The sequence below is a fragment of the Monopterus albus genome, unplaced genomic scaffold (genome assembly GCF_001952655.1).
Source record: "Monopterus albus unplaced genomic scaffold, M_albus_1.0 scaffold10.1, whole genome shotgun sequence".
Classification (NCBI taxonomy): domain Eukaryota; kingdom Metazoa; phylum Chordata; class Actinopteri; order Synbranchiformes; family Synbranchidae; genus Monopterus; species Monopterus albus.
Window position 1 is genome coordinate 2,935,924 of NW_018127890.1, and position 15,440 is coordinate 2,951,363.

A 15,440-nucleotide genomic window follows, 5' to 3' on the forward strand; every position below is an offset into this window, starting at 1 on the left:
ATTGACGTGTTTGAATCCAACAATGTGCGCTGTATCAGTAAGCGCAACAGGCCATTTGATGTAATTTGTCTGCCCTTGACTGTCCTACCCCTGCAGCTTACTTGCCCTGAGGAAGACAAAAGCATTGGCTACATGTTCTAAATACATCATGTAAGCTTTCAGTGTGTGGCCATTTTTATCATTTTTCTACCTCTGCAGTGTGTCATGATATCTTAACTCTCCTGACGCAGTTCATAATTCAGCCAAAGCAGCGAGAGGCACTGACAAATAATACTGCAAACAGATGCCCAAAACACAACAAGGCCTACAATGAGAGCTCTAGTCTTCGCATCACGAAGGGTCATGGTTTGCCTGTAATTTCTGCTGTTAGCAGAATATTAGTATAATGCATGTGGCTTCAAAAGAATGTTTTTATTTTGGTAGATATCATAAACTGCCAAATGCCTCTTTTCTTGTACAAAATTGTCCCCTCTTACACTAACTGCTTATGTAGTGTACAGGTATGGATGCCCATTCATACTTTTCTGCATGCTGGTGCACAATATTTTGTTGAAAGGTGTCTGGAGCACAAAAACAGTCAGCCAACAAGTCTGGCAGAATTGTTCCGTGTCTTCTTCTGCTTCTGGAGAAATCACCATCATGTCCTTTCAACGTACATTCCATTTGTCTACTTTTGAAAATGGATTGTCCCATGTTTTGTGTGAGAGATTATGAATGATAGCTGAGCTTCAATCTTTTAATCTGTGTCACTACTGATGGTAATTTGTCCAAGGCCTAAGCATATGATGCATTGGCCTTGTGTGGCACCTAATCTCAGCTTTAATTTGTTGTTGTTAAGCAGTCCACCTCCCCAGACAGCTACCCAGGCAGGAGACTGTTTTCAGAGCAGAGGAACTCAACTTACAAACATGTCCGCCGGCACATGAAACACCACCATTCTGAAGTCCAGCCCTTTACAGACAATACCAGGAACTCTGTCGGCATTCAGTAATAAATCAAATAATGGTGTCATTGTTTCATTGAGGATTTGAAAGAAGCAGCTTTGTTGTTGACACTTCTCTTCAACCATAATAGGGCTTTGATGAATGTGTGTGTGATATAAATACATTCCCTTTTTTTTTTTTTTTTTTTTTTTTTTTTTGGAGCATGTGAAGCTCATCCTCTTTTTTTTGTGTCATACATTTTTACTTAGTGCTACAGTATAGAATACATCATTGTTAAAAATAGAGTGAAGAAATAAACCGGGGCCAGTTTTATACTTAGGAATTTCAAGTTGCAGTGTGTGGTTGTAGCAAAAACATGGAGCTGTGTACATGGAATCTTTTTTTATGTGAATTTAATATCACAGGGTTGTCATAGTGTCTGTATTTGTGCCATTATTTTCCTTGACTATAGCCCACATAGAGAGCTCTCCATATGGAGCAGTGTACCTGTCGCCGCCTCCAGACAACAACTGGAGAAGGTGAGTAGTGCCTTTGATTATTGTTTCTCCTCTTCCTTTAACTAGATTATTTTCTAACAGGAACTCCTCTCCAGCCTATTTCCTGTATCAAGCCTCCCTGTGCCTCCTAGTATTTTCTGTCCAGGCACCTGCTTTCTCAATCAAACGCACAAATGTATGTTCAGAGCAGCAGTGAGGCAGGGTGACAACTGGAGCTTGTTGGCCTTTGTTTCTGTAGAAATGCTGCATGTATCAGGATGCTGTGTCAGCCCTAGGAAGGCTGCATCTGACTACAGGTGTTTGACAGGTAGCTTTTACTTTAAAGGTAATGCCCAGCAGCAGTAGTCCTACTGTGTTTGGATTTTGTTGTCTGTGGTTCCAAATCTCCAGCTTGGCAGAAATTCAACATGGTACTAGGCCTGCTGGCCTTGGTGTGTGCTGTGAGATGCTTTTCCCCTTCTGCTTGTGCCTGTGCAGAACTGTCAGTGCACTGGTAGGCATCTTCTCTTCAGTGTTTATACAGGAATGAATTCAGGCCCTGAGAACAAAAGCTCAGCCCAGCTCCTCCCCATTCATTCTCTTTCACTCTTGCTCTGTCTCCATGCTTTTTGTGTTCGTGCTGGTTTTTGGCCATCCGCCAGTTACCCTGTCTTCATAGCGCCCAGACATTGGCCAGGCTCCATGTGGAGTGCATTATAACAGCTTGTACAGCAGAAATGAATAATGTCCACGCCCTCTCGTCATTGCTGACAGCACAAAACAGGTTGGCTGACAAATGTCCTCACAGAGCAAAGAGACATCAGTGTTGTCAGAGTGGGTGTGTCTGACTGAGGACTTTCACTGCTCTGTTTAAGACAGTTTTTCTCAATGAAAGATTGATCATCATAGCATTGAAATTTCAGTTAGAGTCTGAAAAACAGGACCGGCTTTCTTCATTTAATAAAACGTTTTCACAATGGGACATGCAGACCTGGCTGTTAGACCTGTTACTCATATTCTGCATGAAGTGAACCTCTGAATAGATGGGATGGATCTTTCTGTAGTGTAAACATACTTGTTATATGCTGTAAAATAGACCACAAAGAAATTTTCAGTTTATGTTTTCTGGTTGTGGTCATACACAACTGCATACAGTCAGTTTTTGATTGTGGCTGTTTTATGACAAATCGCCCTGCTTTGGGAATGATGAAAAATGATACAACTCTGAAATGGCGCAGACTTTCTCCTCCTTATTCTGCTCATGCTCATCACTCCCTTGATTGTTTTTTTTTTTTTTTACTTCCACTGTTCCTGCCATAGCCCTCTATATGTGACTGGCGTCAGCGCCGTCAAGTCTCAGCAGGCCGAGTTTGGCCTCCTGCTCCAACCTGCAACAGATTGTTGTCACAGTGTGTAACAGAGAGAAACTTCCCCCTCAGCAGTGGATTTTGGCTCACTTCACTGTCACTGGCAGAGATTCACATATTAGTGCTGTAGAGCTGGTTTAGACTGATTTTGAACCATACACTCTTTATAAATGTGGATGATGTTACAGCTCCCAAAAGTGAAACCTCCACAAGTCGATGTTGGCAAATGGGGCATGAGCCAAACTAGAAGTCAAATATATTTTTTCTCTAAAAGGATTTCTGTCTTTTTACGTAGATGCCATCATGTCATTTTGTGTACAAGCTACCATTTTTTTATCATTTTTGTTTTTAGTAAATTAATAGGATTTGGTGATATGAATATGGGTATGTTTCAGATGACTGACAGCTTTGGTGGCCTGATACCGTGGCTCCACTTCAGGCCACTACTACACAAAATGTGGTTGCAAAATGCATCACAAAAGCAAGATGGCCACTGTAATATTCATGATATTTTGGCTTCCATTTTGTGTAGTGGTGTTATGGTCTGTTGTCTGAACAAGAGTTCAAAAGCTGGAAGAAAACCCAGATCTATGTAACTGACGTCCACTTACCATCAGGAAATTTTACAAAATTTTTGGCTTAAATTGTCTTTTAGGTTGCTTTTTGATGTTGATTATGTGTGACAAGCTCACAAAATGTCATCTTTCCTAAAGGTTCAGCTAAGACAAGGACGCTCCTGACTTCTTATTTATAGTATCCTGCTGTATTTCTGCTAATATACCTTCCTGAAGTTTTGGTTGTTAGGACCTGTCAGGATGAATGAACGAGGGTTTTATCATTCATGTATGTTTTTAAAGGGCATGTGAAAGAGGTTAATGGATATACCAGGTGAGGATGGCTGTTACTTAGAAGTAACTGGATAGAACTTGCTAATTGAGGTGTAACTTGAGAGAAATCCAGCAGACATGTTTGTGTTATCTTTTCAGGCAAACGCATAAGGCAAGAATTACATATTTTTAACAGCCAGTACTGGTTAATAGGTTTTAGACCATTTGAAGTGAAACCATTGTCCAAATCTAGGACAATGGGACTATACCATCATACTCTATATAGCAGCACTGTCACCACTTCCAAAAATATACTGACAGATGCCTAATGTAATGCAATTTAGTATACAAAATATAGTTTGTATTGGCTTGTTTGATAGCACAATTCCAAGGTGTTCCTAGTAAACCACTGGGTTCAAACATGGCTTACTGTATATAAATATCAGATTTTAATTGCAAACCATCAGTTAAGAACTAGACCCAGACTTGCACTGCTTGTCAGGGTGGTGATCAGGATAGGCAGGTCATGGCAGTTTTGCCTCAGTGGATGTTTCCATTGTAACCTGGTAACTTCACAAAGTATATCAGAAATACCATCATTACAATAGCAATATTTCACAAGAGTGTCCTGTAAGCTGTGTGTGTGGGCTCAATGAATGAACAGTACATATGCCTGATTTTGCAAACTGTTGGAGGGGAAAACAGGAAATCAGTCTGGGCTGATGTCTTGCCAGATGAGGGAGGCTCTTCTTTTAGTAGCCTGCAGGGAAATCCCATTGAAGAAAATTCCACAAGTGACTATTGTTAATACACTGTATATATTTAAAAGCTTTCTCCTTTTGTTGAAAGACCAGCTCGGTGGCACAGGTACTATCACCCATGGACATGGTTTTAGGCTCTCGTGTTGTTGCAGTGAGAGGCTGATTATCTGCTTGTCTGTCTCAGGGGAGAGTGGGGCGGTAAGTGTTTACAACGCCAACCACATCTGCACTATATTACCGCCAGTCAGCTCTGGAGAAGAGCCACAGAGCTCTTTAACCGTTTCAGTGCCTTAAGTAGCACACCGGCGATCAGCTATCTGTTGTACACCCAGCCTCTCGAGCACTGATGATGAGCATAGAGGAACATAAGGGACAGGACAACAAGAGAGCAGAGAGATGTGCAGTAAGCATGCACATTTTGAAATGCACCATTTATGAAAGTGTTTGGATGCAAATAAATAAAACTCCCATGTTTTCTCACTAGTGTCATGCTTACCAGCCTTTGTATTATTAAGACTTCAGTGCTAAAGGTTGTCAGGCTTGACAGAAATGCAGGGGGACCGAGCGGTTTACATAACCTATAACTAGTAGCCTGGCCAACAGATTTTATCCATCAAGATCTGATGAGGCTTTTTAAAATACATCTTTTGGGGGGTGGGGTCTTTGGAGAAAATGTGGTGATTTCCCAACTTTTCCACTGGCCCATGATTTTGGATATCCACTGTCTGTCCTCTAGAGTTGCTAGGAAATTAGGCATGTCGAAGAACATGACTGTACACTGGTGTCTTGGAAGATGTGTGCTTATATGGGACTGCTTCCTGGGTTCCATAAGGCATCAGCCCTGAATGTGTCCCTTTGGAGACCATCTGCTTCAGGGTCAGAGCCTTGTCCCACGCCCTCCTCCTCTATTGGTCACCCGTCTTTGACCTTCTATTCCTGTACCAGCCTCTCCCTGGATGAAATATCGGGCCAAGCTCCCTGGAGGTTGTACTGCAGGAAGGCCTTCAAGAGGAAATTTTGTTCCACTGCCTCTTTTGGGAGATGTGACAGTTGTTGATGGCTTTTGTCATTTAGCTAGGTAATGTGATCGCTGTTGCTACATTTAAAAAAAAACAAACAAAAAAAGCCTGCGTTTCTTCCATCCCAAAGTTACATCTGAGGCTCATGCGCTTACAAATCAGACCCTCCAGGCTGCTGCTTACAGAAGGTGCTGATCTGTATTAGTTGTACAAAGCTTGTTCTTGCATAAGATAAGGCTGGTTTAGCCCAGTTGGTTGTCAATTTGTCAGGTTGATTTAGTGTTTATCTTGTCAAACTCATGGCGGTAACAACATCGTCATTGTGTCAGAGGGATATTTATTACTGGATGGGTGGGGTGCTGCAGCTCATCTGCATTCCACAGCCTACATCATGCATCTAAATATAAATATGGACTACTACACCCATCAGTGGCAGGTACATACAATATAGTGGCTAAATCTGTTGATCCGTCACACAGGTATTTCAGTTTGTCTGCTTTGTTTTTACACTGCTCATCAAATGCCACAAAGCAGGAAAGTGTGCCACCATTTCGGAAATGCCCCCTGTGGTGTAACAGGAGCTCTACAGATTTTAATGATATATGATGTTGAACTTTTAAGGCCTTAACAATAATTTGACTTAGGCAGTTTATGTAGCATCTTAGTCCTGGAGGAATGTTGTTTCATTTCACTGTATGTAATATTTGGCTGAAATGACAATAAAACTGGACTTGATAGTCCTAATTTTAGTCTAACACTAGGGCATGTCTTACACAAAATTGTTTGCAAGTTTTTCAAAAAAAAACCTAACTTTTACCGATCAAAAGCTACTGTGAGCACAAGTGTCATTAATGGTAAATGGTAAAACTTTGATTAAGAAAAGCAAATTTAGAGAAGAGTCAGTGAACTGTCAGTTACACAGCAGAATCAATGGGAAGTTTGCTAACATTAGCCATTATGAGCTGATTCTAGAAATTGTGGGATTTATCACTTATGAATCCAAATTTTCATTTAAAAGAAGGTTATATCAAAATGGGCCCAAAGCTCACATTTGTCCCAGGTCCCCAGGCAGGTCAGTTCGCCCCTGTTGTTTATAATTCCTGTCAGTAATAATATTGTACTCACCAAGGTAGTTGCTGACGTCTGGTAATGAAATAATCACAGTCACCTTCAGTTTTACCTTTTACATGAAGTGGTTTAGAGCATCTGGACAAACTTGGCATCTTTGCAACTGGTCTGATCATCAGACACCTTGTGTTTCTTGTGTCTTTTGTCCAACTTCATTTTGTGTGTTTTTGTATTCCTAGATCTCAGAAATTGCCCTGCTACAGTGTTGTCATAAACAAAACAGATGATGGTCAAAATTATGACACAAGACCTCAAGCTGTAATAAACCTCTGTGGTATGATAGCTTTTTGGACCAAGAGACCAACAAATGTTTCTTTAATTAAAGCTGAAAAACAAAATAAGAAGGCAAGCATGCCAAGAACATGGCTAGTTAAAAGACTAGTCTTCTTGTCGCAAGAAAAGGTTTTGGCACTATTTGCAGTTTTCTGCATAAATTGGTCATGAAATGGGATCAGATCTTCACCAAAGTCACAAACACAATATTTCTAAGCTGATAAAACACAAACAGTCCTGATCTTTCATGTCTATGTTGAACACACCCATTAAACACACAAAGTGATGGTGGACAGAGTCACGGCAACACCAGGCTTCTGATGTCACTAAACCTCAGCTGGAGTCAGGTGTTAGCAAACCTGGAGTCCAATGAAACGAGAAATGGGTGTGGTGTAGCGCCTTGACTTATAAAAACACTCACACAGTGTAATTGTGCTGTTCACAAGCAGCATCAGCTGATGTGAGCCAGGCCATCTCAGATCTATAATCAAGAGTTGTTGGTTTGTATGTAGCTGGAAAGGGTCACAGAGTCATCTCACTGACTTTAGATATTCATCAGCCCACAGTCAGACATACTGTCTATAAATGGAGACAATCTGGTGCTGTGGCTAATCCAGAGAAGTGGGCCCCCAGCCAAGATCAGTCCAAAGACCCAACACAGAATGATGTGTGAGGTAAAGAAGACCCCTAGAGTAACAGCTAAAGACTTGACGGATTCACTGGAGCTGGTTAGTGTCTCTGTTCATGAGTTAACCATACGCAAAATACTGAACAGTCGAAGTATCCATGGCAGGACGCCACAGAGGCAGCCACTGCAATAGGAAAACATCATCCCAACAGTGAAGTACGGTGGAGGAGCATTATGATGTGGGGCTGCTTTGCTGCATCTGGACATGGACCGCTTGCCACTATGGAGGGAAAATGAATTCCCTAGTTCATCCAGGTGTCCTACAGGATAAGGTCAAGGTTGCTGTCGGCAAGCTGATCTCAGAACAAGCTGGGTGTTGCAGCAGGACAACGACCCTAAACATCAGAGTAAATCTACTACAGAATGACTTCAGAATCCGCCTTTTGGAGCGGCCCGGTCAGAGCCCAGACCTCCACCCAATGGAGACGCTGTGGAATGACCTGAAGACATTCATACCAGACGTCCAAAGAATATGGCTGAGCTGAAGCAGCTCTGTCAGGAACAATGGTCCAGAACTCCTCCTGAACGTTGTGTAGGTCTGATCCACAGCTACAGGAAGTGCTGGCTGGAGGTTGTAGCTGCCAAAGGTGGTTCAACCAGTTATTAAAACAGTTGCTGTGACTCTGTCCCTCATCACTTTGTGTGTTTAATGGGTGTGTTCAGTAAAGACGTGAAAGATCAGGACTGTTTGTGTTTTACCATCTTAGAAATATTGGGTTTGTTGATGTTTGTGACTTTGGTGAACATCTGATCACATTTCATGACCAATTTATGCAGAAAACCAGTAAACTCCAAACATTGCCATCAGTTTTTCTTGATATTGTAGATTGTTTCTGTGCACTTCAGTCTGAGGAAAGGCCAAGACCCCTTTTGTGCTGAATGCTTCAGAAAATGCCACTAATCACTGTTCTCACTTCAGTGTTTCAGGCTTTGATGGTCTATAGACAGCCATTGCCCAGAAGACTGGTTGCATTGCACCAGTTTTCTTTGCCACAGATATGGGCAGTAACTGCTCCTCAGCTGCAGGTCTCTGAACCTGACTTGCAGCCACTCTGCTTGTTTGCACTCCTGTCTTTGTCTTTTCCCCTTCCCATCTGTTTTGACTCTGCTTTTCACTTGTTCTGTTCATTTTCCTCAATTATAAAACTGGTGTCCTGTATCTGTATTTTTTCCAAGGTCTTTTTTTTTTCCCATACACAGGCCGACACATAGATTATAACTTTCACCAAGATATTTTCTCCTCTTCTTAAACATTAAGGCAGGAGCCAGGGGTCTCTGCTTTCATCCAGTAAATTTGTCTGTCATGCTTTTCCTCTGTCTGTTTTTGAAGGGAACAGCAGCCATGGACTGAGGAAAAGCGTCCTGGGTTTAGATTAATATCTCAACTTAACAGGTGATCCTTGATCCCCGCTCTCTCTCTCTCTCTCTTTCTTGTTTTCCATCGGTCTGTCTTTACAGCTTCATCCCTCACCACAGGCCAACAATTCTGTTCTTTGTCTTTTTGCAGTGTCTCTTGGCCACATAGCATCCTGGCTTCTATCTTTTGTGAATCTTGGCCTGATTTGTCTCAGTAATCCTCTGTTTTCTTCCTGTGAAGCACTGAGCTAGAGGGCCACAAAGTCTCTGCTGTTATGGCTGATTTATTAACTACTTTTTCTCATTTTAGTTTTCCACTCATCTTTTCAGTTTGGTATTTGCAAAACAATCAATAGTCCTTCTCTTACTAACCCAGCTTTAGGACTCATGGCTCCTTCTCAGTCTAACATCAAGGCTCCTTATTCACATTTTCTCTCTTCCAGCCTTTTTACATCCATCTCTAAGTGTTGTATGTGCAAAGTCATGTTTTTGAAAATGATCACTTTGAGTTAGAAAACCTTGACGAAAGGCTTTAAAATCTGATCTGGAGGTACTATTGGAGTGGTGTTTTACGTCTGCTGTAATTACCAGAGTAAGATCAAACTTGTCTGCTCTAAAAGCATCAAATCTGGATGTATCAAACCGACAGTCTACTAGAAGGCAGGTATGAATGCCACATTTAAGTCATTGAGGCTTAATGGAGAGCACTAGAGAAAGCTCTCAGCTGGAGTGATACAAGACTGGTTTGTATGAGTTGGCCCATGTGTGTTCAGGAGCCTGGCAGAAGTGAAAGATGGACATGTAAGTGTATGAAGTTACTGCTTCTATTGGGACTCTATATGGTCATTATTGGTAGAGAATGTTAAAAAAAAAAAAAAACCCCAAAGAGGTTATTAAAAATGTCTAAATTTAATGTACAAAAGTTTATAAATGGTTTTTTTGCTGTTTGCTGTAGGCAGTAATGCTATTATAAAAAGTTTGATTATTGGGTTTTGGCAAAAGATTTCATCCATTCTGGTCATGGTTAATTTGTTAATAATAGCATTTGTTATTACTATATACACTGGGACGTACTGACAGGAATGTGACGTAAAGGCACTTGAAAATTATTTCTAGGTCATATTGTCACTGCTGGTTTTTGTTGGCCAGTGTGATCATGAAGCGTGTATTAATCTTAATTCCTTTTATATTAAATAGGTCTTAAATGTAATCTGGTGAGTCTGTGTATATACTGTAGGATGCAGTGTTGAGAAGTGTCAAATACCGCAGTACCGGATTCCCTGTATTTTCCTGTTTCAATATAAATAGTGTTCACATTCAGTTCTTTAAGGTGGTTATTTCTTCTCTGAGCCAGAATGTGTTTTCACCACAGACTGATAAACATTAGTCCTATGAGGGTGTTGAAGTGAAAGGTCAGTGAGAGCCTGCAGGTGAATGCAGCCTGTGTGGAGGCAGAGCAGGATGTGGAGTGACTCACTGACCTTATGGCCCTGACAAATCCTCTGCCTCTGTCCAAGGTGCTGGAACACTTTGCATAATTCCTCTCTCCCTCCTCCTACACAGAACCAATTCAGACTCTGCTCTCCATACGAGTGCTATGAGCCCAAACCCTCAGGACCCTTTTGGCATGAACCAGCAGATGGGTCGAGGTCCCCCTCTGCATAATGGTGAGAGTAACACACACACACACACACACACACACATACAACACAGTGTACTCGCCCTCAAAGATCACAATTTCTTCAGTTGTGTGTTTTCTTGACTGTGTTGTAAATTTTGGTCATCCATGTCTTGTAAGAATCGATTTAGTTTTAAATTTCCATAACTCTACACTAGATACGGAGGCCTTCTTTTATTTAAAATGAGTCTGACTAAAGCAGAAACTAACATAGAGTGGTTTGTGGAAGTGTGAAGAAGTCGGTTTCTTTTAAGTAAAGCTTCTCCAGACAGACTCCTCGCTCCTCAGAGCAGGAGTAAGAGCTTCTGCACATCCTTCAAGATGGCAGACTGGAACGACTACCGGGTCGAGCAAGGAGCGATCAGTGCGGGCAATCGGGATTTCCCTGAATTAAAGTGTTGGTTGGTGATAACCGCTAACACTCCAGTGCATTATTTTTGTAGTAGCTGCAGCCTGGTGAGAGCAGGAGTCCAGGTCACTGCAGCACAGAGCTGACATGTTTTACAACTAGATAACCTCTCAGTCAGATGGAGTAAGCAGACTGCTCCTATACTGCCTGTGTCATAGTAATCACACTAGTTTATGGTGTTTGTGTTTCTGTTCCTCTGGTCATTCATTAACAGAGAGCACAGTCCATCCAGCCAGCTGCTTTCCAGACATACACTCTGATCTCTGCTTCAAAATGTTTTGTTTATACTTTTATGATTGAGCCAAAGAGAAGATTTATCTCTAAAGTCAAGTAATTCATCTTCCTCCCTCTGTGTAAACACTTCATCCCTTCACTTCAACCCTGCTTAACTCCGGAGAGGTTCCCAGTGTAATTTTGACAGTCTGTCACTTTCTTAGCTTAGTGCTGATAAAGTGTGGGGCTCCACTGGAATACTACTCACTTAGTTTACCTGGCCAGCTTAAATGCAATATTGTTGTTAAGACTGAGATTCATCAGTATAGATCAGCTCACCTTAGACCCAGTTGGAAAAGTTGGTGTGTGTTGCTTACAGAAATAACTGATACCAAGTTATTTCATGTTTTTGGTTGATCCCTGTTTATTATTCCTATCATGTTCTGCAAAACGCTTGCATACAACTGCTAATGATTATTTTTATTATAATTAGTCTGCAAACTATGTTTTTGATTAGCTCATTGGGTCTTAATAAATTCCTCGAGGCCGTGGTGACATCTAAAAACATTTTGTTTGAACAGCAGTCACAAATGCAAAGCTATGCAGTTTGCTATCACAGAAAACTAAAAAAAAAAACAGAATAGATTTTAGAAGCTGCAACAGTTGAATTGTTGCAGTTTTTGCATAAGCCTTTTCCTTAAGCTCTTAGTTATCAAAATAGTTTGTGATTAATTTTCTGGCCGGAAGACTCGGCTCTACTTTTGTGCAGAGATTCAGTGCAGAGCTGCCAGCAGATCTACTGTAGGATGTCATTTTATATTCTTCAAATGTGACGTGATCTCCCTATGGAGGATCTCGCTGTATATACAGTACAGTGTTCTTGCATAGCCTTGTGTATATTATATGCAGCGCTGTACAGGCTGTAAATCCTTTCCGCCAGAAGAGGCTGTGACCAAACTGATTCTTGCTATGGAATGAGCAGCACGTCCTCATCACCTCACATCTGCCATCACCCGTGCACAGAGAGCTTTGGAATCCTAGAGCCTTGTTCACACCCCTTAAGGCTCTAGAGGGTTTTGAGTGGTATTAAGTTCCGGCTGATTGAAGAAACTTCGAACTAGAAATTACAGCTGAGTCATGCTGCCGGGGTGGAACCACTTAGAACAGAGGCGTTGGGCTGCAGTCTGTTTGGTGTCCTTTCTTTTCTGCCAGTTGTTGTCAACGGAAAATGAGCATCATCCTTCAGAGGAGAACTAATGTTACCTCTGCAGCTGATGAGATTATTGGTGCAGTCTGGTAGTAAACAATGAGTTTTTTTCTTAATCCTGAATATTTACAACCCCCATACTGAGTGCATTGCATGGTGTAAGTGATCCAGCCAGGGACCTGAGCCATTTTCCATCCCAGTTGTCCTGTTTCTGTCCCAGTTGTGCCTCTGTGAGCAAATGCAACTAGACACCTTTGAGGGGAAATGCAAATGCAACTAGACACCTTTGAGGGGGAAATGTAATGATGCCAGTGATTATCTCATTGTGCCATCAGTTTCAGCAGCCAGAAAGTCGCCATTCAAAATGAATGGGCTTCTGAGAGAATGAGAGTTTGGAAGGACGACGACTGGATGGGTGGGCACTAAATCAAAGGCAAATGTAAGAGAAGCAGAGTTCAAGCCTGAGTGATGAGGAGTCTCGAAGAAGACATCAAGAGAAACAAAATAGTTTCCTAATAAGAACAGGAAGTGTTGTTGCTTAATACAAGAGTTAGACACAGAATATTTAAAACCAATTGTTAAAAGACAACGGGCGTGTGTCTGACATCAGGTCTACAGTTAAGATGAAGAGAAAGAGGCTCTTTGTGGCACGAGAAAAACAATGGCCCTCTCTTTAGTCCTCATCAGTCTATGACACCCCCCCACCCCCCATCTCTGTGACTAATAATATGATGCCAGATGCCCAGCTGTTGTGCTTATGACAGTGCACAGTAATTGCAAAGGGCCTGTTCCTGTCAGAGGGGCTTGATTATTGTTCCAGACATGCCAGGGTACTTCATACAGCTGCTTAAGATCGAATATCCTCTAATGTTCCTCTGCTTTTGTTTTTCTGTGGTTATTTCTCCATCTCTCATCCCTCCCCCTCTCACTTTGTTTGTTTGTTTCTCATGGAGGCTGGCATGCAGAAAGTGTAAATGAAGCGGAGATGGATGGCTCCAGAGATGGTGAGTGCAAATTTTTCCTCTTTATTCAAGAGATCATTTACACTTGTCTTTCTGTGCAGTGTGTTTAAACAAAGCGTGCCTTCTTATCTGCAGTCTTCTCCTTCTCCGCCCTGCCCAATGATGAGAGCCTAATAAGCGTCAGTAAGCCACTTCCCAAGCAGCTGTGGGAGGCCAAGAAGGTGGGACTGCTGCTTGTTTTTACCTCTTACATCAAAGCCTGGTTGATGCATTCTGTGATGCTTGAAACAGCAACTCCACATGTATGCCTTGACATTCACTGCATTGTTGCCGTGCTCACAATGAAAACTCCCAATTAATGTCTGGTACAATGTGATTGGACTGCACAACATTTATTTCCATTGAATGGTCACTGTGTCAGGTTAGGTGATGATGACGCCTTAAATTCCTGCAGTGAGTTAGCCATAACATGTCAGACCACATGTTGAACCGGTCCTTCCTGTGTGACAGTAGGCAGGATGCACCAGAGGCAAATTTCTAGGATCAGGAATGTCAACAGCCATAATATGCAAATCATCAGGGAGTCAAAGGTGTGGTCGAACCAGGTGAGAACAATACATCATACTGTCAAGGCATCACAAGGCGCTCTAGAGAGAGATGAGATGACCACTTGTTACACCTGGTGCTCTTCTTTTTTTTTTTTTTTTTTAACATGTCAGTATCTTTTACAGTAAATAAGTAGATATGGATTAGGAGAAATACCCCACCAACACAAGACAGTGGTTCAGGCTCGTACAGTTTGTACCTTCCAAAAAATGATTCCAGTGAGTGCCACCTAGTGAGATGCATAGATGATGCAGAAAGAGCACTGATGTCTGATTTGTAGTCATCATCAACAATGCTATAATAATATATTTTTATGCTGGACTACCCAAAAGCAGTCTCTGGGTTTTCCCTACCATTTTAAGAATTAGCACAGCACCTAACCTAAGTGGATGGAAAAACACTGTGTGAGAGTTTTGTACGACTCTAGGGAGAGAGTGTGCACTTTTTAAACATTTTTTTTTTAATTTTTCTAGAAACTGGGTTTGAAAAAGTGGCAGTCATCAAACCAGGCAGAAAATCTGTCAACCAACAGCCAGTTATGTTTTCACAGGCTGAAAAATGCTGTCAGAGAAACTGATTCTGAGAGAGGACTCGACTCACTACAGTATCTCAGTTAGCTAGTGACTGCACCTGCTGAAAAGTGACCTGCATGTGGACGTAACCCAGCAGAATTTTGATAAGCAGCCAAATGCTGTTACATTGTCAAATGGCTGCTGGATGATGATCGCAGCTCAGATCCATTCACTATAAGCCTTGTTTCCCCAGCAGTGACAGTGCAGTCACTCCCACCCCCAGTGCCTCAGCCCTGTGAAGCCTGAGCACTTAAAATGCAGAGTCATTTTTACCTAACTGAGGCAAGGAATGTGAATAAATGTTCGTTTTTGTTTTCAGTTTCTAGCGTAATGACAGCTTTTGGTTTGTTTCAGGTCCAGTCTCTGGCATCAAGGCCTAAATCCTGTGAAGTGCCTGGAATCACGTAAGTCTAAGCAGAGAAGTCCAGGGTTGACATGTATTTTCCGCTTATTCATAAGTAATTTATGATAATGTATGTAATGTAATCCTGCACAAAACATCACATTGCCACTCTAGCCCATAGCAGATGCTGTCATTACAAAAAGGGCACAGGTGGTTTCCAGTAGCCACTGTAAACTGGTCAACACAAACAGTGAAATGCCACACATTCCCACCTCCTCAAACAGGATGTTTCTATTCCTCTTTACACCTCTTAGCCTTTTAAAACAGGAGGAACAGACTTGTTTTTACAGCCTGATTGCACTGGCATTGTTTAACAGCAGTTAAGTGATAAGACTATTGTCCGTCCATCCATCCATCCATTTTCCTCCGCTTATCCGGGACGGGGTCGTGGGGGCAGCAGTCTAAGCAAAGATGCCCAGACTTCCCTCTCTCCAGACACTTCCTCCAGCTCCTCCGGGGGAATGCCGCGGCGTTCCCAGGCCAGCCGAGAGACATAGTCCCTCCAGCGTGTCCTGGGTCTTCCCCGGGGCCTCCTCCCGGTGGGACATGCC

General features: G+C 42.1%; 1 protein-coding gene across 1 annotated transcript in view; it reads left to right on the forward strand.

Annotated features, from left to right (window-relative positions):
- crtc3 (CREB regulated transcription coactivator 3) overlaps positions 1 to 15,440 on the forward strand; it is a 38,336-nt gene that overhangs the window by 8,909 nt on the left and 13,987 nt on the right. Inside the window, 6 exon segments of the mRNA XM_020589897.1 lie at positions 1,401 to 1,462; positions 8,814 to 8,876; positions 10,403 to 10,506; positions 13,300 to 13,350; positions 13,444 to 13,529; positions 14,841 to 14,890. Of these exon segments, the coding sequence (XP_020445553.1) occupies positions 1,401 to 1,462; positions 8,814 to 8,876; positions 10,403 to 10,506; positions 13,300 to 13,350; positions 13,444 to 13,529; positions 14,841 to 14,890 (416 nt within the window).